Source organism: Manacus vitellinus, unplaced genomic scaffold (genome assembly GCF_001715985.3).
Source record: "Manacus vitellinus isolate BGI_N305 unplaced genomic scaffold, ASM171598v3 scaffold_0_pilon, whole genome shotgun sequence".
Classification (NCBI taxonomy): domain Eukaryota; kingdom Metazoa; phylum Chordata; class Aves; order Passeriformes; family Pipridae; genus Manacus; species Manacus vitellinus.
This window is the reverse complement of record NW_021938789.1, coordinates 35249198-35273237: the sequence shown is the minus strand read 5'-3', so window position 1 is coordinate 35273237 and position 24040 is coordinate 35249198. Positions and strand designations below refer to the sequence as shown.

General features: G+C 34.3%; 1 protein-coding gene across 1 annotated transcript in view; it reads right to left on the bottom strand.

The window, feature by feature from the left end:
* Positions 1-24040, bottom strand: part of FSTL5 (follistatin like 5) — a 272551-nt gene that overhangs the window by 116338 nt on the left and 132173 nt on the right. The window contains exons 5-6 of the mRNA XM_008933129.3: positions 22187-22383; positions 9404-9524 (exon numbers count right to left, since the gene is read on the bottom strand). Of these exons, the coding sequence (XP_008931377.2) occupies positions 9404-9524; positions 22187-22383 (318 nt within the window). The remainder of the gene's footprint in view (positions 1-9403; positions 9525-22186; positions 22384-24040) is intronic.

The window sequence follows — 24040 nt, the reverse complement described above, 5'->3', positions numbered from 1 at the left end:
AAGCAAGCAGAGTGGAAGAGTTATAAAGGAAAACCAAACAAAACCCCCACAAAACAAACAACAAAAACGAAAACCAAACAAACCCAACCAACCAATAAAACAAAAACAAATAAATAAAATTTTGAATTAAATTATTCTTCTCGCACTTTTCTAAAGAGAACATTAGTATTTGATATTTAAAAATCACTAGTACACAGAAAAGGCAGCTTTTCCATTCAGTTCTCATCTGAAATACTTAAATTGACGTAGTCATCCAAATGTTCCCCTTTTGATGATATGGGGAATGAATTACAACAACCTTTTCTTTCCCTTTTTCTATTTCTTAAGTGCAACTGACACGTGATCTCTGAGTCTTACAACATTACGGTAAAGTTTCCTCAGGCTTTAAGTTTGCAGTGCTTGCTAGAGCAGAGTTTTTTTAATTTTCCAAATATTTTACTATTTGAATTTAATGCTGAACTAATAAACCCTTTACTGCAACATGCAGGAATGGTCTTATTTTATTGAATGGATTTTAAATTGGTGCTTTCAGCTACATGGAAAATATAAACACTATCTAGGCACATAAGGAAATAACCTGACATACAGGTTTGAACATTTCATCCATGTCTTAATTTCAGATTAAATACACTGTTTTTTGTAAGAGAAAAAGGATTTCTCTGTGCTAAAGAAATCCTAAAGAAATCAAATGCTAAATATGACTTGAGTTATTTTTAAAGGAAAGATAATTTGCATTGAGAGTTAATATAATAATAATTATGAAAAAATATTTTAGAAATTGCGCTTATTTATTGTTGGCTAACTGCTTATAGACAGCTACTCTTGAAGTTGAAATCGGTGACCAGTTTTAGCTATGAAATCCAGATAAAGAGCTAATGACATGGGGTATAAAGGAAACAAGTAATGCAATGGTTTTCTTACTAAATAATATTTTATGAGCTTATTAATTTTCACTATAGTTCCAGATGAGTAATTCTGCCTTGAAGTAGAGATACTTAATATTCTTGCTTGCGGATTAGCTGACAATTGTCTCCTTTAATGCCCAGTCATTACTCCTTATGTACTGATAGAATTTTCCCTTTCTTCCCACCACCTTGTTGCCATTACGGAGAAAGAGAGTTTCCTTTAAAATAGTTGGTAAATTGTTATTTTAAATTTTTTCTTGAAATGTTCCTTACAATTAAGGATGTTGGAATTGTGGATGTTGGGACATCAGTCATGTCTTAATCTCACAAGTGCGCTGCTTTGCACAGATGAAGATATTCTCAGAATTAGCAATGTAACAAAACAGTTGCAACAATACCATAACTCATCACAGATGACTGATTCCTCAGAAATAATAGACCAGTTACTAGGGAACTTGGTTAACCATAACCAGATATGTGTAATTGTTAAGTGTTTTCTTTTTCCTTAACATTCTTTGTCATTCTCCATAGCACTGAAATAAGCTCGCTGAAAGACATGTAAGACTTCATTCTCAGGCAGTTTGAGCCACTAACAAATGTTATGCAAGTCAATCTCTACCAATCCTCTTGTCTGAAACAAAGCTACTATAACCAAGTTATTTGGTTCCAGCCTTCATCCTCTGCAGTCCTGTATTTCACAGCGCTATCTCTTGTTCGATTCCAAAATTTGGATATGAGAAAAAGAAAACTGCTAGGTTTAAACAAAAGCCTTAGTCTAGCAGAAACTGGGGAAAAACCTCCATCTAGAGTCCAGACAAGGATCCATTGATGTCACGGGTTTGGAATGTCCTGCCCCAGCCAGGAGAAACCATGCCCTGATTTCATCAAGCCAGTGCAGAAGATTATTGTATTTTATCTCTCCCTTTGTGTTCCCTGAATCCTGTGCATTCTGCAAACCTGAATTCCTCTTTCCCCCAGGTAATCCCCCTAAGATGGGTTTTCCCCTATGCTGTATATGTAAAACCCTAAATTTGTTAACCTGGGTTTTTCCCTTATGTCATCCCCTGAAACCCCTTATTTGTAATAAATTGTAATAGTTACAACCCCCTGTTGAATATGTAGACCCTAAACCCTTTAAATATGAACTTGTAAGTCTAATAAACCTTTCCAGTTTTATGCCTCCGCTGGGATCGTCATATTATTTACTCACTACAGTCTCTACCAACCTACATCACTAAACCAGGCAGAAGCTTCCAGGTAAATGCACTGATGGGATTAGAGATCAGCAGAACTCAATGTTCATAAACAAAATCTCTTAATTTCTTCAGTATGTTCTGACATCCAAAGACCCTGTGAAATATTTGTTTCATTGACTCATGCAAACCTATCATGGCCTTAAATTTGTTACTTGATCCCCCCCAATAATGCGGGAATCAAGTAACACCTTTTGGCACCTGGTCTTAGCAAAAGGTCAAATTCCAAATTTAAAGAAATGAAATGCACTTATTCAGCATCACAATGTATTCACTTTACTAGTGTTCCAGTTCTAATTATCTGGCCTTAGGATAAAGCAGCTTATTTACACTTAAATGTGACTGGTTCCTTTTCAAGATTTTTATACAGGTTTTAAATTACCCAAGTAATTTAAATTATATACAGGTTTTAAATTACACTAGGAGAGACAATAATAGGGCTACATAAAGTGATGAATATCATACTTCATCAGAGCTTCATGACAAGCATGTAAAATATCTGATCTTGCAGTACTTTGATAAACTATTTCATTTTGTGTATATCCAGAAGAAAGGCAAAAATCAGGTAAAATTTTAAAAGAATAGAAACCTTCAGCTGCATGATAGCACTTCAAGTGTTTGGAATGTATACTATAAAGAAAGTATGTTAAAATCAGTTATCTCCTACTTTGATCCAGTTCTGAACAGGCAAACTACATCAACACTTCAGCATTTCTCAGAGGATTTGTACATTGCAAACCAGAAAAAATTAAGTTGTTTGGGTTTGGTGTTTTGGGTTTTTTTTAAGGACCCATTTTACTCAAAGACTTTTAAATAAAAAAAAAAAGTTTCTAAAAAAACCACCAAACAGCAAAAAACCACCACCACAAAAACCCCAACCAACAAAAAACCTCACAGTCTTACTGGGGAAGCACCAGATAAACATATTTATCATGATTTAAAAATCATTTGGCATCAAAATTAATTGACTTAGTGGCATGTGAGAAATTTCAGGCACACTACTTCAATCCATTAAACAATATTTAATACCTTAAATATTTCCTTATTTCTAATGTTCAGTTTAAAGCTCTACCCACTCAATAGAAGAGAGTGCATCTTTTTGCAGCTGAGGTTCTCCAGATTGTAAACACGAGTAGCACCAGTAAAAATTTGAAAGATAGATTAAGTTGAGCTAAAAATCATTACCATGAAGTCCAATAGCTCCTGCACAGTATGATGTTAACTGGTGTTTTCAGAGGTTAGTGGTGAAATATAACACACTCTGTAACACTCTAATACACACAAGTTGTTACTGAAAAGGAATTAATGGTAACAGGAGATAGAATAATACCTCTTCCTCCCTCAGAAAATGTTTCCTCTACTATTTGTTAATGTTTTACTATTGAAGACTTATCGCAGTTATAAAGCTCTAACTCACACTCCACACTAAACACAATATTGAATTATTGGAAGTATAAATTCAATAAGTATTTTTTTGAGTTAAGTTTTGTGGACTTGAGGATAACTCAACCAAGTGGGAAGTCTCATTTATTTCATTGGGTAATTCAGTATAGATTTTTTTAATTTAGATTTTGTTATCAGTGTTTTTTTAAGTTCTGATCTATTTTGCTTCAAAACCAAAGATACATATTGCAAAAAAAAGATTTTCGAACATGCACCTGTAATAATTGCATTTGAAAAATTAAAATAGAAGTAAAGTTATTATAATGAAAGCAGTGATGTTTCAGAATATCTTTTCAGGACTGAGAAAATGTAATAACTAAGCATATGTGATCATAACGAGCCCTGTATTTATGGGGACTTCTTGCTGCTTGCCTTTGATTCCAGACACAACAAAGTACTGAGTTTGACAGTCATATTAGGCACTAGCCTCACATTTCCTTCTAAAAGGTGAGCCCAAAGACAAGTTCTGTAATTTCAGACCAGATCAAAAACTCCTGTAATAGCTGCTGTTACTGGAGTTTTATAAATCACTTCATACAAACACCTGGGCAATAAGAAGTACTTGAAATCCAAATCTGATATATGTGACCTGAATGGCATTTCAAAGCTGAAGGTACTTTTAAATATATAAAGCAGTAGCATGTACAGTAACAGCATACATCATCCTGAATAACAGCTGCACAACAGATTAGATATTGTTAATAGTGTTGAGTGGTACCTGAAAGCACAAGTAATTCCAGTGAAACCAAAAAGCATCATTAATAGAAGAAGGGACTATACAATTGGGTCATATTTGGTTTTGTCTAGATAATTCTTTCTGACAATTTCTCGCACATCTAGAGGTAATTTTTACAGTCAAGTCATCAGTGTGAGGACCTTCTGTGGTCCCTTCTACAAGCATAAAATAACATCTAAAATAGTTCTACACTAACAATAGAAAATGATTCTGAAAGATGTTGTTATTTTTTTCTTCTTTTTATGCAGGATATCAGTTGTTACATGGAGCAGTTAATTCGATTATGTACAGTAAATTTGGTATTTATATTAATTCTATTCAATCAGATTTTTTCACAAATGTCTAAATTAGTCATTCTTTCTATTGAAATCAGAAAGGGAAGTGCCTACATATATGTATACATCTGCATCTACTGAGTGATAAAACAAAATAATTTATTCCTATTTACTTGCTTGCAGTATGCCTTGAGGTATTACAACCCACCATGAAGGCCACCTGAAGTACTTGCTTTGAAATTTCATTTGAGATGGTACTTTAAAGAAGGAAAACACAAGATTATTTGTTTTGGAAAAGAGCACCAGATGAAAAGTAAAAAGAGAAAACAGTTGCAGCTAACACAAAATTCTCTTGATACATAGAGGACATTAACCAAAGAAAGAAAACCCTTGAAAAATAAAGGAAGTACACTGGTTGAAATTTAGATTGTAGAAGATAAAGCTTTCAAGAAATTGTATTCCCCCTCCTTTTTAGATTTTGTTTGGCTCATTCATCTTACGATTTCACCTTTCAGAGAAAATTAAGTATATTTCTCCCTGTCTAAAAAACACATTTGCTGATAGAAAACCCTTTGTCTTGAGGTTGGCTGAGGAAGGAAAGGAAAAAAGCAAAAAAAAAAAAAAAATTAAGGTGGAACTGGATCACTTTTAGGATATAATTTTACATTATGTGGTCAAAGAAGTGGAGGACTGAACAAGATGATTTCTTCAGTCCCAAGCTCCCAAAACCTAACTAAACTTTCTAATTTATCTTCTTATGTTAAAAGAAAAATTTTTCGGAATCCTCCCTGCACACACTACTGATTTAGTTAAACTGTTATGACATATAGTAGACAAATAACTCACAGATATATGTTACAGCATCAAAAATTACCCCTCATGGTATGAGTGAAAACAGTCTATACCCAGAAAACCACAATAGTTTTGCCAGTATGTAAAACCCTTCAGAAACCAGTAAGCATCTTCATCTGCTTGCAGTGTTCTGTGAACCTGGACCTGGCACAAACCTTCACAGCAGAGAACACCCTCTCAGGCATTTTCTTTCTTTGTTACTACCTCAGCATCTGACCTTCTGAAGGGTGAAAGGGATTTTCATTCAATTGCACATAGTTATCTACATTTGGTTGTCCTGTTTATTGTGAACTCATTTTGTCAGATAAAATGAGACTGTCGAAAGTAAATCACAGAACACAAACAAGCATATATATGTATGTACATAGATATAGATTTACATGCATGGTAATACCTTAAAAACAGCCAATGACTAATCTTTGTTCTTAGGGTGGTTCCTTTTCTACTACTGGAGAAAAAACAGAATTCCTGGTATTTGTGAGGAAAATTTCTAATTAAATATACCAATGAAAAGAAATCCTACCTGCAAATGCTAATGGAATAGACTCTCATTTCTGTTACGAAAATAAACAAGAAAAAAAATCAAAAAAATAACTCCTTTGAATTTTGTGCAGAAGTTTTGAATAGAAGTTTTGAATTTCTTCATCATGCAAAGGTAAATCTTCTCCACTGCCATTCTGAGGCAATAAAAGTCAGTAACACTTGTTCCAGCAGTTGGATGAACTTCAATGAGGAGAGATTGACATTTTTCAAATCCACTACTCCACTAGAGTTAGGGATAGAGGCAAATGCACTGGGAACAGCAGGTATTAGTGTGAAATTAGGTTTCATATATACATGAAAATGGTGGAGATAAAGGAATAAAAAACCCATGAAATCCACACGGTCAAGTTATATTGATGGGGTACTGTTCAAGAGGTAAAAAAAAATTCTACAAACATTTTTTTAAGTCAATTAACAGCTGTGTCTTTTAAATGTCTTTAAACATCAAATAACACCATAACATTTTGGAAGATGATCCCCTACAATCACTATTACTCAGTTATAATCTTTCATTATATATGAAAATAATTTAAAAAAATAATTTGAAAAAAAAAATTTCCTATTTTGGTTTCTATTTGTTCTACATGTTTGAAAATGTCCAAGCTGGTGAAAAATAATATCTTCCTTATTGTAAAAAGGGACAATTTCAGAATTATAATATATAATCGCAATATAATGTATTAATAATATATAATTACAATATAACCAAATAGAATGCAAAATTTAAATTATTAAGTTCTCAAATATTTTGAACATTCCTGGGTCACTTTATTGAAGAAAATTAAAATGTTTAATTCTGTTGTAGGTGGATGCTTAATTGAAGAGATACTTGTGCGTGGAATAGTGTGTAGAAGATGCGTCATGAGTGCTTCTTGTGTATATTTCCATACATGGATCTGGTTCCCTGTCTATATTAATTGTCTGTATCCTCATAAATCCAGACTTGCCATTACTAGTGACAGCTCACAAGCTTTGCCCTAAGCAAACAACACAGGCCTCTGGACAGATTCTGTCACATTCTCTTTACCTTAAGTTAGCATGGCTTGTGTGGAGAACTTGGTTTCAGCTTTGGGTCAGCTTGTGAAGCCATAAGAGCAGTAGTCAAATGACAGGATGGCTCATTAAAGTTGTTTTGATTTTGCTTAGCTTTTATAGGAATATATTGTTTTTGTTAATGCTAGTGAAGTAGGTCAAACTGACTGAATTCAAACTGTCTTGAGACCAAATGCAACGGAACTAGTGTATTTACCTCAAATTTATTTAAAGAGTATTTATTTTATCTTAATTACAGAGTCTAATGTTATGTCACATTTCTTTCACTTTTTGGGCAACATACAATGAAGTGCGCATGTTTTTAGGTTTTGTTTTTCAACAATATAATGAATATTTATGCATTTTGTTAACTACATAGGAGAATGAATCTTGCTCTAGAAATTATTTTCCAAGATAGCCTTATAGTTTTAAATAGGGTCTTCTCCACTATTGTATTTCAACAAAGAAACCTAAATGATTCCTAATCTTATGGAATCTAATGTTTTCATTAGAATTCATAATAAGGCAATGGTTAATATACCATATGGAAATTATTTTTATTATTCAAAAGTTCATTAAAAATATATAAGAAATGCTATTTTTATGTCTGAAGTTTTACAATAATACAGAATAATCCCTCAGAGACACATCAAAATCTTATTTGGAAGAAAAATATTGTGCTTCCATTGTTACAAGGTTTCAGTGTTTTTAAAAAGCATGCTAATGCTTTAAACATATCTTTAACCCTCATGGAATGCTATGTGTGTTAAATGCTTCCATATAAATTTCCACACGGTATGCACATAATCAAGATCTAGAAGTAGAGCACCTAATCATATAATCATAGATAATGTGTGGATGTCTTTCCATAGATGCTGTATAATTCTGCACATTTTTGTAAGCCAAACTTGTAACACAACTCTAAATAAAGAAATTAAGGTATTTCCTAGTGTTTTGTTGCTGCAGATGAACTAATTTATCTCACTGTCACAACGTCCTAACATCTCCCACTTTCTCCCCACGCCCTTATTTCTTGGCTGTACTCTCACCTCTTTTGCATGAGTCATGGTCTGACCCTTCCCTTCATCAATTCAGGTCATTCAGCAGGACTTGGGTGGGATATGGAGGGTGAATATTTTTCTGCTGACTTAGTAAGTGACTCAGAGGAGAGCGTGTGAGTGCCAGGACAGTGCAAGAAAGGCAGTCAGATAACCTCAGGAAGCAGGATCAAGTTATTTGTAGGAGCAATAAGCCATTTGTTCAGCTAAGTGGTATCGCAAAATCAATCACACTTTCTGAAAGATTTTTAGGGAAATAAAAATCGTCAAAACTAAGAAACTTTCAGGTAGTCTGTCTTGTTTATCCATTTCATGTTTATTCTACTTGTCATGCAGCCATTTTTAGTATAAATTCATTACTTTTTAGTTTAAACTCTGTAAGTTGTTTTGAATCTTTTTTTCATTTGACATCACTTAAAGTGGCTGAGAGCTCTCATCTGCCCAAAGATAAAGTACAAGAAGACTAAAACAACGGGTTGCAATGCCTCATTGAACATACATTAATGGACTAGTCAATGTATAATCAAACAATAATTATAGAAAGAATTGAGCACAAACTTCATCTTCTATGCTGCCAGGTTGTTGAATTTAGAGCAACAGCTTTTGAAACCAAAAGCCAGTTTTCAAGATTCAGTCTCAGGTTCGAGGTACATAAAAGAGAAAAATCATCAGTTCTGATCCGGATATAACAAAATATAAGGATATTACATTTAACACACTGTATAAAAGCTCTCAACATCTTTCTTCTTTCTGCTATTCACTACCATGTTGAACCTTATCCCAGTATTTTTGGTCAAGATGTTTTAAGTCCTATACACAATTGTTCCGACATCCTCTTGGCACTGAGAGAACAAATACCTTGCGAAACTACACCACAAATCTTTTATCTCATTCCAAGTCCTATGAAGACATAAGACATGTAATAGAAGTGGTACATTTGTTGCTGGGTTTGTCAGGAATGATCTTATCAGCAGTCATAAATACAGGGTGTGGAGAAGTATTTTGGTTCTACTGATTATGTCTTGACCACACTACTTGCCACTTTTGCGCAACACAGACTTACCAATGCAAGCTGGTATCAAAAAACATTACCTATGAATTCTCCATTACCAAAATCCCTCATAAATCTGGAACTTTTTATAGTGAGTATCATTGATTTCTGCTACAAAGTTTTCTGCTATATCATGACTGTTAAGTTGTACAGCATCTGGATATATCAAGATTCAAAAAATAAAAAATGCTCTTTCACAAAGGCAAAGCAAGAAAGAGAAAACTGAAAGAAGAACAGGCTAGTCTTGGTACTTACGAAAAGCTCTATAGAACTCTTCCAGAGCCAGGTGCTTGTCACTATTATAATCATCGTATTTCAGCAAATCGAACACAGAGCAGTCAGATGGTTCCTTGCCAAGCTCATCCCGTTTTATTACCTGACAAGAAAATTATAACCATGAAATTGTATTTGAGCTCTTAGAGTTCTCTGGTATAATTAATTGTTTCTAATAATCATTTAATAGATCATTTTAAGGTTGCTGTGGGGCAATGAACTGCAACTGTGTAAAGTCAGGGATTTTCAGTTACTTTGTAATTATTTATTACAGTTTTAAAAGTTAATACCTTTAGGACAGACTGAAATTACACAAAAGTTCTTAGAGTATACAGATAATATATATAATGGGGATAGACAGAAGCACTATAAAGGCACTGGGAATTTTAAATCTGATCTTACTTTATATGTGCTGGAATGGTGATTAAGACACATTCAAATATACTTGAAAAAATAATTTCCCAAGTACAAATGGCAGAATGTCTTTTTCTTCTCAGTCTAATTCCTAACCACAGAAACCAAGTGCAGACACTTTCAAAAATAATTAATATAAACTCTTCTTATCGCACTAATTGTATCAACTTCTTATAGGCTTTGGACAAACCTATTATCTCCCTAAAGACCTGTTATATAAGTAGTTGACCTGAAAAGGTTTCTGTTTCTTAATGGGGGTACATAAAATTTGTAAATAGATCATGATTAATAGCTATTAGATTTTTAACTCCAACGGACTTGCCCCAGAGAAATGTTCTTTAATGCGTGCGGCATTTTGGTTTAAGTCTATGTATATAGTAGACATCTGCTTAGATTCCATCTGAGGAATTTTTAAGATGCTGCTGATGATTCAGAATTGTCATTTTACATGATGCTTATATTAAAAATATTATCACATAACTGAAAGAACCAAAACTAATGCAACTCTTTGTTGTAATATTGCACAGTCTACAGTTTTGTACCAGGCACAGAAAAATGGAATATGACTTAGGTAATTCCTAGGTAAATTAATTATTCTTCCAATAACCCGTCTCCCAAAATAATTGTTAAAAGATTATATTTGTATTAACATAGGATAATTTCTGGAAAACAGGGTATACAGGGGCTTTTGTTTTTCAGTTGCTCTGCAAAGGAATTGATTCAGTTACTATTCATGTAAATACAAAATAGTTAAAAGAATAATAGAGAATAAAAGAAGCAGTAGAAGAAAAAGACACAAATATTTTATGCTACCAGAAATAATCTGCTATATATTAATATAAAAGCATTATAAAAGATAATCACCTTGTTTGTACATTAGAGAGTATGAAAACCATATACATAGACAAGAAAAAACACCACAAAACTGTCTTTTGTTATTATTAATTAAAAATACATACTACACTACCTGAATATTATTGTTATTTCTCACACTTTAAAAGCCTGTTTATTGAGTTCACATTAAACTGAATTAAGAAAAAATAAAATTGTGTAGATCATGCAGTTGGTGCATACCTTTATGCAAAAATGTAGCCTGGGAAAAATTAGTAATTCTAAGCCCATTACGGTTATACAAGAAGTACTAAATATGCAATGGTGTGTAATGAAAACTTTAGCAGAACTCACTGAGATTTCAAGGCCTTGAAATGTTCTTAAAATCATAGCTGGTTCATGGAAAAGGCACATTTAGGATGAGGAGTTGTTCCTTTAATTGCCTGAAATTGTTTTAAACACCTGCTTTCACTAGCTTCAACTGTACAAATAAGGATGAAACGTTACACCTAAGGTGTAAGAAAACCTTTTTTAAAGTCCCAAAACACCTACCTCTATAGTATCACATTTTAAATTGCAAATTAGTGTTCTCAGCTTCTATTCTTTGACCTGAAATCTGTCTTATGATGCTTTTCATTTATAATTGGTCGATTTTATTTAAAATAAGAATAATCATAATTTTAAAAAATATTAGATAGAATGAATGTGCTAATATGATACTACAGACATGTGCATTTTATCATCCTGTCAATTATTTCATTTTCATCCTCAGTAAACCTATAATTTTGATTACAGATGTAAGATTCAATATTTGTTTATGTACAGACATGTTTATGCCGGTGATATACTTTGGGGTTCTTTTGAAAATACACTTGCTGTTGATAAATCCTCCAAGCATGTCTGTGAGGACAGGTTTCAAAAGGTACAGAAGTGATTTTATATCATGATTATCTTAATTATCTGTGATTTGCTGCTAGAAGAGTTGTTCCAATCAGAATTCTCTTGTGCAGGACCTAGCCATCTCCCAGCTCTGCAATGGGACCTGTGGATCAGATCAACTCTGAGATCGAAATCAAAATTAATCTTTGTGGAGTTTTTGATCAGTTGGTTGGGTTTTCCTTTTGAAGGGGTGGGAGATTAATGTCCTGTCACATGAGATATGATCACAACCAGGTACAACTCAGAGTGTGGGGGTTTGGATTTTGAAAAATTGCCTGTTTCTGTAGCATCTTGAAGTTAGATCAGACCAACTATGATATGAAGTTACAACCTGTATGAGACTCTAGCAAAGTAAATATGACTGGTTACCAAGGCATTAGCCAACAGAGAAGTTGTTTAGGAACTTATGTTGGCATCAAGTTCTATAATCATCAGGATCAAATGGCCTGTTCACAAGAGTCCCTGAGTCAGCTGAGACCTTTTTCATGTTAACATTACCTTTCAACAGATCTTCCAGTATCAGTAAAATTCCATGGAAGAGGATATATAATGATGGTGTGCAAATATTCAAACAGGTCAAGAAAAAATATTAGTATTGGATTAAGAAATAAACAGTGGAATTCACAAATTAAGGCTGTGAAGATTTTTTGTGTTTCTAAATGCTGCCATAGCATGATATTTTAATACCTTCTTCTAGGAAATACAGCCTGTCAGACAATCCCAATTTCATTTCCTTTTACTTATGTAAGATTTAATTTACAAAGACAGCTTGCTAAACACAATATTTTCTTATAGATATTTTTAATTTCATGCACTATGTAATCACAAGATAAAAATAATATGCAGTGTCAATAAGGCATATACTGCATGAATAATAACATCAATTATTGCAAAACCTGAAAAAAAAATAGATGTCTGTAAGGAATTACCAATAGCTAAAACAATCCAGTAGGATTTTTAAAATGTGGGGTCTCATCCCAACCTCTTTTGATAATTTAAAAGTAAGTAAAAAAATAAAATTGGTAGATGGTATGTACTGTTGAGGTGAATAATAATGAAGAGAATGACAAGGCAGCATATGGAATGAAATGGATCACATGATTGAATGTTTTCAGAAAAAGTACTTGTGTTTTTGTACAATGTTATATAACATCTAAAACTAGGAACCTTGTAAAAACCTAATGTAAGAACCTCATACCTTAATGAGGATTAATGGGCTCTGGAAAGCATTTTATCTGAAAAACAAAGTGGCAAGATTTGCTGGCGATAAAGAAGCATTATAAATTCCAGGATCATTCCGTAGCCTAACCAAGTAGCATGATTTTTTGAAGTGTAACAAGGTAACTAGGGCTAGAAAGACAATGGTGGGACTGAATTTGAAACACAACACTCAGTTTTGACTTGCACAGATTAAAATTTAATGTTGAGAAACTAGAAGAGAATTTACCAAGTTAGAAAGTATCCATAAAACAAACCGAAGTCTGCTGAGACACTTTACATTAAGTGAACTGAGAAAAATCAATCTTTATAGGTTTGAGGGAAGGAGAAAGGTTTACTGGGTTGTTTGTTTGTTGTTTGTTTGTAAGGGAGACTTAGACTTGACCATATCATGTTCCATAGGTAATTTCTCAGGGGAAGAAATAAATATTTCAGTTTGGAAAATCATTAATAGGACAGGAAAAAAATGGATAACACCTATAAAACAGGAAAAGAAAAACCATAGGAACAGTTAACCTTGAATACTGTGTCTTTTAAGTTCTCCTTGATGTTTTCAAATCAAGGCTGCATACTTCCTTATAGACCTTTTCTGCAAGACATTATTTTTTTAATTAAAAGTATTGGATAAATAGAATAAAATCTAACATTTATGATACACCATCATCTAATCAAACTTGTATATCATAGATGATTCAACAATGTGCCTTAAATTTTAAATTCTATTAATCTATTAATCTCTGTCTCTGGAGGAGAGAAGAGTAAAATTTAAGAAAACTGTTTCTTAAGACAATTCTTTAAACACAACTTGTCTACTGCTTGGTTAAACTAAACAGACAACAATTCGTTAGGGAGCAAGAATAGAAACTGAAAAAATTTTTAGTAAGTCATAGGCTAGAAATAAAATACTTATTATAAAAATTGAAATCTCATAAAGATTATCTGCACAATTTTATGATTGTGCCATACAAATCAAACATGGATTATTTGTTTTCAAACTTCTAAGCTGAAAATTCATACCAGAGAACGTTCGCAAATATTTATGCTCACAATTTTTACTTTACATTTCCATAAAGACAGTGAAGTATTTACTTTCCATATCATCAACTGGTAAAAGGTAAAATATACAGCAAGAGTGCTCCTCTGTTCATAGCATATTGTGAAACCCCATAAATACTGAAAACTTAGAAACTTATCTAAATTTTCAAATTAAGTCTGGTTTTTAAAAAATATGAAGCTTATCCTTGAGAATTCAATACTCTTTGAAACATGAAAGAAGGATTTGCATTATTTAGAAAATAATGCACTTCTTAAAGGTATAGCACACAATTATCTACTTTCCATGAAACAACATACTGCTAGTTAAATTCAAAACCTCTCAGGAACTTAGCCAGTACAACTCCAAATTTTAGGAGATTGGGAAAGGAAATCTGATTAAAAATATCAAACTGCACATCAGAATAGATGGTTTTATTCACTTCAATTTGATTTCTGACAGTCACAATGAAAAATCTGCAGCTGTTATGAAAATAGAGCACAAATAACGTAACATTTCCTTTATTAGTCCGCCTTACCTGGAATGTTATCAATCAGTAGGTTTTTTTCCTGCCTGTGATTGATGGTCTTTACATACCTCCCCAAAGAAAATGCTACATAATTACAACTACAAACACAACCTTCCTTTAAATCTAACATGGTCACTCAGTTACGTGTGTTCATCTTCCCTAAAGGTATCTCATCACAACAGGATCACTCAGTGCTTGATAAAACATCAAATATATCAAACACCAAACACTGTGAGAACTGTGCTCCAGATTAATTCTGAACTGCACAAGGGGGGATTCAATTACTTGTTCCCCTATCTTCCACAGCAGCATAACTTAGTATAAATTGAAAGAATTGACCACTTATGAAAGCAAATTGATAATAAAGGTTGGCAAATTGTTTCTTGCTTTAACTTCCCTTAATCTAAGTTAAATCAGTGTTCTTACAATTTACCAGCAGATTCTGTAGGGCAGAAACACCATCTGGTATTTGATGTCTATAGCAGACAGTTTCCTTTGAGAATTTGATGTAGAGTGAGTAAAGATACAGGGCTATGATTCTATGCATCACATAATAGGTCAGACATAGAGATCCCCGGGCAAACGGATATCTGTACTGCTAAGACCACACAAAATGGCACATAAAGGCATGGACTAAATTTCATTTAAAGGTATTATCTTAATACTATCCTATGTTAATCAAGTTACACAGCTCAGATATGAGATTTACCCCCGCAGACTGCTTCAAAGAGAGACACGTTTCCCTGCCTTTCCAATTCCACACTTAGCAGAGGGAAGACCTACTCTGAGTCAGAAGATGTAAGGTGTCTGCAATTATAATGCTGAAGTTATAGATGCCTAGCTCATAGTATAAGGCCAGAATAGGTATTAGGACCACATAGATGGCATGGGCAAAGTTCCACACCTCAGAACTAAACCCAGAACTACCAGCACTGAGCCTGTGGCTTTGGACTTTAATAAGAGAAAACAATGAGTGCAAACAAAATCCTGCACTTGCGTCCACTTCCAGTTAGCACCAGTCCTTGAACCTACCCAGGAAATCAAGCTTGGTCCTGCTTCCTTCACGGCCTGTGTTACAAGGAACACTTTCACAGGACAGAACTTAGAAATCATTGAACCAGAGAGAAGTAACTGAAGAAGCAGAACCGCTTTGCCCACCCTCACATTGGCTGGAGAAGGGAATATGCTAGGTAACACCAGGTTCAGAAACTGGGGGCTTCTATCTTTCAGTCACTAGATGTACTCACAAAATCTGGTGCCTAAAATTCCTCTCATTTAAAAAACATTAATTTTCAGACTTTAGGCATGGACTTTGTCCCTAGCAAGAAAATTAGAAACTCGCAGCTGCAAGATCACTCAGCAGCTAGATTATGCAATGCTTACATATCTCCAAGGATGCTAAATGCTCCATTTGGACTGATGAAAAGACTTAAGGTTGTCTACTCAGGTATATGAAATATTTGTATGTTTTAAATATATATGCAAAGCTATTAATCTAGTAGCTAGATATAGGATAGAACAAATGTAATTTTAAAATCTCTTAGCAGTTTTTCTTTTCTTCCTTATATGCCTTTCCAGTAGCTAAATAACTAATTTCTAGTTCAGCGGTGTAACTCAAGTATCCATTATGCAAGAATATAATAGGAAGTGCTTCTACTTTATAACAGCAAAGGCAGCAGAGGCCAAGCTCTTAAGAGTTTAGTATGATGATCACAGTGTTTGTAAGCTTTCACTCACTATTAATCCCTAAAAGAGTCTCTCTTAATTTTCCCCAGTCTTAAGGTTTCCTGTAGGATACTTGTTCTTATTTTGAATCTAGAATTGAATAAAGCACATATTCAGTTTTTGTTAGATTAGTGATAGCACAACATAGAGAATATACTTTAGGAATCTTAATCTTTGACATATAAGATGGAGCCACAATTCAGGTCAATTTATTGTTGCATATGAAAGGACACACGTGTTCTCTGTTCACAAACAAGTGTTTGTTAGCAAACAGAGTAACTAACAGTGACTGAAGCAAATCTGAGAAAAAAAAGAACTTAAAGAATAAACAACAGGAAGAAACTAATTAAAATGTGCTCTTCTCTATACATTTGGCTGCAATTAATGTTGTGTTAAACAAACCAATTAAATATATAACTCCTTCAGACTACATTTTTTAAGTTACCATACCGAAACTAAGATACAGCTCTACACATCTACAGAGAGTGTACTTCTAAGGTATGACATATTCCTGAGATTTAGACATAAGTACGCATATCTACATACAACCATAAAGACAATAGTACTTAATTTCCTATTTAAAATTTGTTTCTTTTTTAGTATATTTTTTTTCGGAACTTTTGAAATGATGCTTTATGTAAAGATGATTTATATCCATACACACACCCACACCCCAATCCTGTGTAATTATCTACAAACACACATGGATCCATAACACTATTCAAAGGTTCATTACATTTTATGAGAAGTCTGAATTTTTGATGTCATCTGCAACAGAAGCAAATTGAAGTGGTATGTGAAAATGACATACTTAATCTTACAGTAGTTCCTGTAACTTCCAATTATCTTTCCTTGAAACAATGAAGAACTTAGTCCATCTCCTAAAAGTGAGGGGTTCTTTTGTCTGTTTCTTAATTGGTTTTATTTGGTCTCACTTACTGGAATTGAATGACACCAAGAAAACTCAAAATAAAATGCAGAAGTGAGGATGAGTTTTTATGAAAATGTAATGTATTTTCATTTGGCCTATGTTAACCTGGTAAATAAAAGAAATACATCCAGATATTTAAAATTACAGATACTAGTTCATAAATAAGGATGTTAAATTCTTTCTTTGAATCTAAACCACAAATCATTAAGGAAAGGAAGAGGAAAATTTATTATTATTATATATTCAACTTGCTTTCAAGCTATGTCACTGTGGTGGGGGGAAACTTCCCCCTGAAGTTATAACATGGTAAAATCCCAGGGGGTGGTGACCCTTGAAGTTTTGAGGTTTTATCCAATGAGTGCTTCTGCAAAATATAAACATATCACACGCAGAACGGAAGAGAAGCTTAGTTGTAGTTGGGTTGTAGAAGAAGTGGCCATGTTGTAGGAGCCACGAGGAGAGACAGCAGCAGCCCCACTGGGGGTTGGGCCCTCCCCAGTCCCTGGGTGGGGGCTGCAGGGACTTGGAACAGCGTAATGCTGGGCTAAGTACCTGTGGCTGAAAGCTAAAAAAGTTTTCTCCACCATGAGTGAGCGGAGACAGAGCAGCGGCAGAAGCAGTGTCCAGAGACTGTGGCTAAGAGCCAAAAGATAAGAAAGCAACAGCATGCAGCCAAGGAAGGTACAGAGTTGTCTGAGAGAGCCGAGAGAGAGAGAGAGTAGCAGAGAGAGAAAATTAGGATCTACTGAGAGGAAGTTGGGGTAAGAACTGAAATAAAACCCTATACCCCTCTGAGACCTCCAAGAAAGGAGGGAGATGTACTCCGGCTTGAGAGGAGTTGTAGAGTGCAACATGCACCAAAGAGAGGAGCTGAAAAGCTCAAAGCGTCCTGGAAAGCTAGACCAAGATGGAGAAGGAATGCAGAGGGGGTGACCTTGGCAACCCTCGCTGCTGATGCCAAGCCTAGCAGCCTGAGACAGAGCAGAGGAGCTCTGGTAGAACTCTTGAGGCAAAGGTTTTCAACTGAAAGCTGCCCAAGATGTTCTGACTCAGGGGTGAACCCCCTGAGGAAGAGACTTTCACAAAGATGCCACTGGTCTTTGTGATATGACCGTGGTGAAGCGAGTTTTGTCCCTGCTATGCAGCCCATGGAGGAAGACCCTCGTTTGAAGACGGGTGGCCGAGGGGCTTGGAGACCTTTGTGTGTGCTGGCAGAGATCTGGCTGCTGCATGAGAAAAGCGAAACAGATAAACCTGCTGCCTTAGAGACATTGCTGCTCTGAAGAAGGGATCTTTCCTTCTTCCCTCCTGGACTTTTATTTGGAGGGGAGAAGAGGTTTGATCCATTGTAAATACTTATGTCATGGTAGAGACAATTAAGATTGTACATAATGTATGTTAGTATTTATTTGTACAGTTATTATAATATATTCCCTTTCCCCCATTTTGTGTCTCGTGTGGTTGTCTGGAAAACCCATCTCACATTGGGTTGAGATATGGGAGGGGGCTTAGACTAGGGAATTGGATTTTGAGGCTCTCAAACCATGACAGTCACTTCCCTTTTCTATAAAATTTTACTTTCTTAGTTCAGTAGTGTAAGAAATAAATAGAAGAAAAGCAGTTCTAAGTCTAATCAAGTATAGATTATTTCACTTCACATACAGAAGGAACTTGAATTTCACTGTTGAGCAAGATGAAGCACTCTCAGAGGTTATGCATCTTTCCCTGTTGCCACCCAGAAAATGCTTACTGTTTATAAAAAGGCAATTCCACCATACAGGAATAACTACATTCATCACTGAAAAAATACATTTTATTCCCATGCCTACTCATAACACTTCTGCTGTTTGTTCTCTTCTATACAACAAAAACAATATAGAATAATCAGGTAGTCTGCAGTGATAGAAATACTGGTATTTCATTTACAACTTTTTTAAAATTCCTGTTTGGTTTTGCATAAGATAAAATAGATAAAAAAATGAATCTGTTAACAACTGAATATTCATACCTAACAGGAAGATTCAATTATCTTCTATTATTTCGGATTCATTTAAATTGTTTCAAAGTGTTTAAAAGCAAAACAAACCCTCCAAGGAACCACCTCACTGTACTAGAAAACTTGCAGATATGTTGACCAGAGGTGATGAAGATGATGAAAATCCTGCCTATTTCATACCCTGCACTTTTGGAAGGACATATTCTCTTTCTGATTAGTATCTACTGCTCAAAACAGAGTGGTCTAAAAAGTTAACTTCATCAGTAAGTCCTTTTAAAATCAAGCCACATCTCACTCGCCGACATAGGATTTGGAAACTAAAACATTAAATGAGTAAAGCTCAGTAATGAAAGCAGTCAAGGTAGAGAGGCATTTATATGAGAAAAGACCTGTTCATTCAGCCTGCATGGAGCCACATAATCCCACCATTTTTCTATTACATTTACACTGTGTAACAGAGTTAAAATTACTTTTAACTGCAATTCTGTATTAGTCCACAAAGCCATGAAAAATATTATACCCAGGTGCTAGAATTGTTTAAATAGAAGAAAAAACAGTCTACCAATTTTTAATTTACTGCTATAATACTTGAAGCTAAAAAAAAACCCCAAACACCAAACAAACAAACCAAAAAACTTTCTCACTGCTTGAAATAGTTTTTTTAATAAAAACAATACTCTGGCTTTTTCTAGAGAGGAATATTCATTCTCTTTCATCAAGATGCAAATTGAAGAACCTTATGACTTCAGATACAAAATACATCAATAAAAATTGGAGTGTTGCTGTCACCATTTCCAATCTGCAACTGATTCATTTCAATTTTCCATTAGGTAGGATGACTATTTGGATACCTATGAGATAATAAATGCAATCCAAGAGCCTGATTGCACAACAAGATTGACAAGATGTAAAATTTAAGATGAACTAAAAACTGAACTTCAATATTTATGTGAACATAAATTAACTTCAGGAGTCCTTGTTTTCTACAACAAATACATTGCTTTTCATCTCCCCTTAATATGATTACATCTAAAATGTAGACAGGCACTATCATTTATCACAACTCCGCAGATTTCAAAATTTTAACTGTATTGTGAGCACAACTGAGAGAAATTCTCCTAATCCTGAAAATGTTTTCAGGAGAACAGTAATGTCTGCCTGTGGATGGTTGACCCTGGCTGGATGCCAAGTGCCCACCAAAGCCTCTCTGTCTCTCCCCTCCTCAGCTGGACAGGGAAGAAAAAATAATGAAAGGCTTGTGAGCCAAGATAAAGTCAGGGAGAGATCACTCAGCAATTACCAACATGGGCAAAGCAGACTCAACTTGGGCACAAATAATTCAATTCATTACCAAAAGCAGAGTAGAATAAATGAGAAATAAACCCAAATATCAAAACACTTTTCCCTCATCCCTCTCTTCTTTCTGGGCTCAACTTTACTCCTGATATTCTCTAACTTCTCCTTCCCCACCAGTGCAGGGAGATGGGGAATGGGAGCTGCAGTCATTCCATCACATGTTGTCATTGTCACTCCTTCCTCCTCAGAGGGAGGACTCCTCATACTCTTCCCCTCTCACAGGGAGACAGTCCGCCATGAACTGCTCCAACATGAGTCCTTCCCACTGAATGCAGTTCTTCATGAACTGCTACAGTGTGGGTACCTTCCAAAGGATGCAGTCCTTCGGGAACAGAATGCTCCAGTGTGGGTCCCTCATGGCGTTAATTATTGTGTCTCTTGTCAAAATATAAAATAACAAACTACATGGCACTAACAATGAATTTATTTTACATTAATCTTTCAATCGAATAATTCTATGTTTCTACAATGAATTACAGTAATACCACATAGCACCCTGTCTGAGTTTTAAGGTTGTTTGATCTGTTTCCATACTTGTGAAAAGCACTACTTTACAGTTGATATTATAAATTCATTTTTATAGAAAAAAAAGACTATGTGGGGAAAGTATGTATAGAAAGTTTGAAAATACCATAATGAAAGAATTTTTTATTATTTTAAAACTATGTTTGACACAAAAAAAAAAGCATTGGGAAAAGTATACATGTAGCAACTTAATAGAGAAGCATTTAATATAGGTTGCATGTCAGTATCTGTGATTCTTATGTATGTTATCTATTCATATAGTATTTTCACACAAAAAGTATTATTTGTAAGATATATACAGGCACCAATTTCCCTTGAAAGCTGAGTTTCTGAAAGAGTCTAAAAAGTAGCAGGAAAATCAAATCTTTTAAAGTACAGAAAAATAATATTTTTAAATTAGTCTTTTGAAACAGATTATTTATTAGTATTTGACATGACACCTATATTTGCAACCAGCCTCTGGTCCTGGAAATTGCCACTAAAATTTTAAAAGTTGTCTGTATGGAAATGATAACTCTAGCCTTACACCTTAGGCATTATATATTCACTTGTAAATATTTCTTAACACTGCCACACCACATAAAACATAGCACAATGATCAACAGTCACATCTAAAAAAATCTTCCTTTCTTAAACTTTTAATTGGCTGCCTAATATCAGACCCATTAATATAGTGTAGCCATGATTAGGTTCCTCAAACATAGACCTCTAGTAAATCAAAGTACATTTGCCCTAACAACACTCTTTAATAGAATTATCCCTTTTAGGTTGATTAAAGCTAGTGCTGTTGTGCCTAGCAGAGCAGCAATCACTGGTTTAGATCCATATTAGTTAAAGTTTACTGTTTAGAGACTACCATGAACTTTGCAAGACTACTTCTGTACTTCTCTAGCCCTAACTTAGATGAAGCAATTATATTTTATTATTAAAGAAGTGATTTACCACATCATTTTAATTGTTTTCAACTTCTACAATACAGCTATACTCTTGGACTATGCGATAGCGTACTGTGGATAATAAAACAACTCATAGTCACAACAGCCTAGAGTATTCTAACCCACTGCCCTATATTCCAAAGCATTATACTAAAATTTCCAAGTAATCAATGCAGAATTTCTGAATAATTCTCAAATGAAGTTTTCCACTTCAGAGACTCACAAACATTTTCTACAGTCAAGCATCCTAAGAAATAATATTCCATGTGTGTATGGCCTGACAAAGGCAGTTAAATAGCTACTACGCTAATGGAAACAAAATCTAAATCTTACCTGAGATAACTCATTAGTGTCCACAAGTCCATTGTTGTCTGAATCAAAATAATTGAACATTTGATCTACAAGAAGTTTCTTTAAAGCCATTTTCTCATCAATGGTTTTATCTTTTGATTGGGCAATGTACCTCTGATTTTGCAGATCCAGTAACATATTTTTCACTTCAGTGTATTCAGTAGGTTTACATTTATCCCCTGAAAAGAAAATACACAAAACAAGACTATTTTGAATTTGATTTCCTATTAAGAGTTTAAAGATAAATTTAAAAAAAATTGAAAAAGCAAAGGCTATTAACTTCTTATAACAATACCAACAGGGTTGCTTTAAGAGATAAGGAATTCATTTTGTAGTAGTTTGATCCATACTATTTCCTTGTCCGGTCTTCAGATTAAGGTAAAAAAATTTATTGCAGCTTTAGACACTTTCTTAGACAAAATTTTCTGTGTATAGAAACTAAGGAAAGCTTTATCAGTTTCCAAGCCTGTGCTTTTTTCATTTAGACCATTCTGGAAAGGTTCATCTGAAGTGTTACCTTTGGTAAAGCATTTTGCATAACAGTAGAAATGTAATATATACAGGAAAATGTGCAAATATGATAGAAAATGAAACACTATATATTTCATTATAATATTTGACTTCAAAAAGCAGAAGTTATGCTTGAATACCCATAAGTTAGCTCTACCTTTTCATTTACTGGACATACCAAACTTATTTGAACAAGAAAAGTGGTATTGCCAGAGGAAGAGAAAGGATATCTTTGGCAAGATCTGGTTTATTCCTTTCATTATCAAGTCTTCTATAAAGCGGAAATTGCTACAGCAAGTGTCCTACATATAGTAATTACAGTCAGTACTTACTCTAAACCAAAGCACAAAATAGTGTATGCCTACTATTCTCTTAGATCAGTTGCTGCATATTTTAAATTGAATAGACAAACTGTTCAGAAGGGCTTGGGATTTTTTTTATTAAAATAACCTTAGGATTTCAAACGGTTTTATAAGAGGAAATATGTAAATGCATACCAGCAAAATACCATGTATCTGTTGCAAATATATATTGACAGTTACCTACTTCTTCAAGTAGTGAAGTCAAGGCTAGAGCAATACATTGATTAGCAAAGAAAGCTATTTTGCATTCTTCTTTTTAGACACTATGCTGAAGATATGAGTATTAATGAGAAACAACTATTTATCTCACCAAAACTGCTTAGGTAGTTGTTTTGTTTTGCAAGTGGATCCCATTTATTATACATCATACTTACATTTATGAGACTGGCATTTATTATTCTAGTCTATTTAATGGTATATGTATTATTACGATGACTGTACCACATGAACACCTCCATAACTATTTCATAAGGTAGGGAGAGAAAAAGTTCCTAAATGCTTCTCACTATCCTAGTGAGACTCAGATCCAAAAGGGAAGGATTTGTGACAGAAATTAAATCGAGGAAGCAGATAACCTTTTTTTCAGAATCAAAAGCACTCCAGCCTTTTTGTTTGTTTGATTGTTTCTTCTAAAAGCCACCATTGTTACACAGCTATCTAAGTAGCAGAAATAAACCAACCCAAGTGGTATTTAACTGACAGACTAAGCTACACACACTATTTGCATATTTGTCCTCACCTGGCAGAGGCATGGAGTTGAGGTCATACAATTGGTAAGAGCTGAGTTCTGTGTGACTGCTTTTCAGGGGTCTAATGCAGAAATACTCAGTAGGGAAACATGTTTATTCCTCAGGCATTCTGAAGCTGCAGTGAGCAAACCTTTCCATCTGAATGGATGCAGGCTCCAGGTGTTGGGGAGGGAAAAGAGCACTTAACTTTAACATACTCTAATTCATTTGGGTGA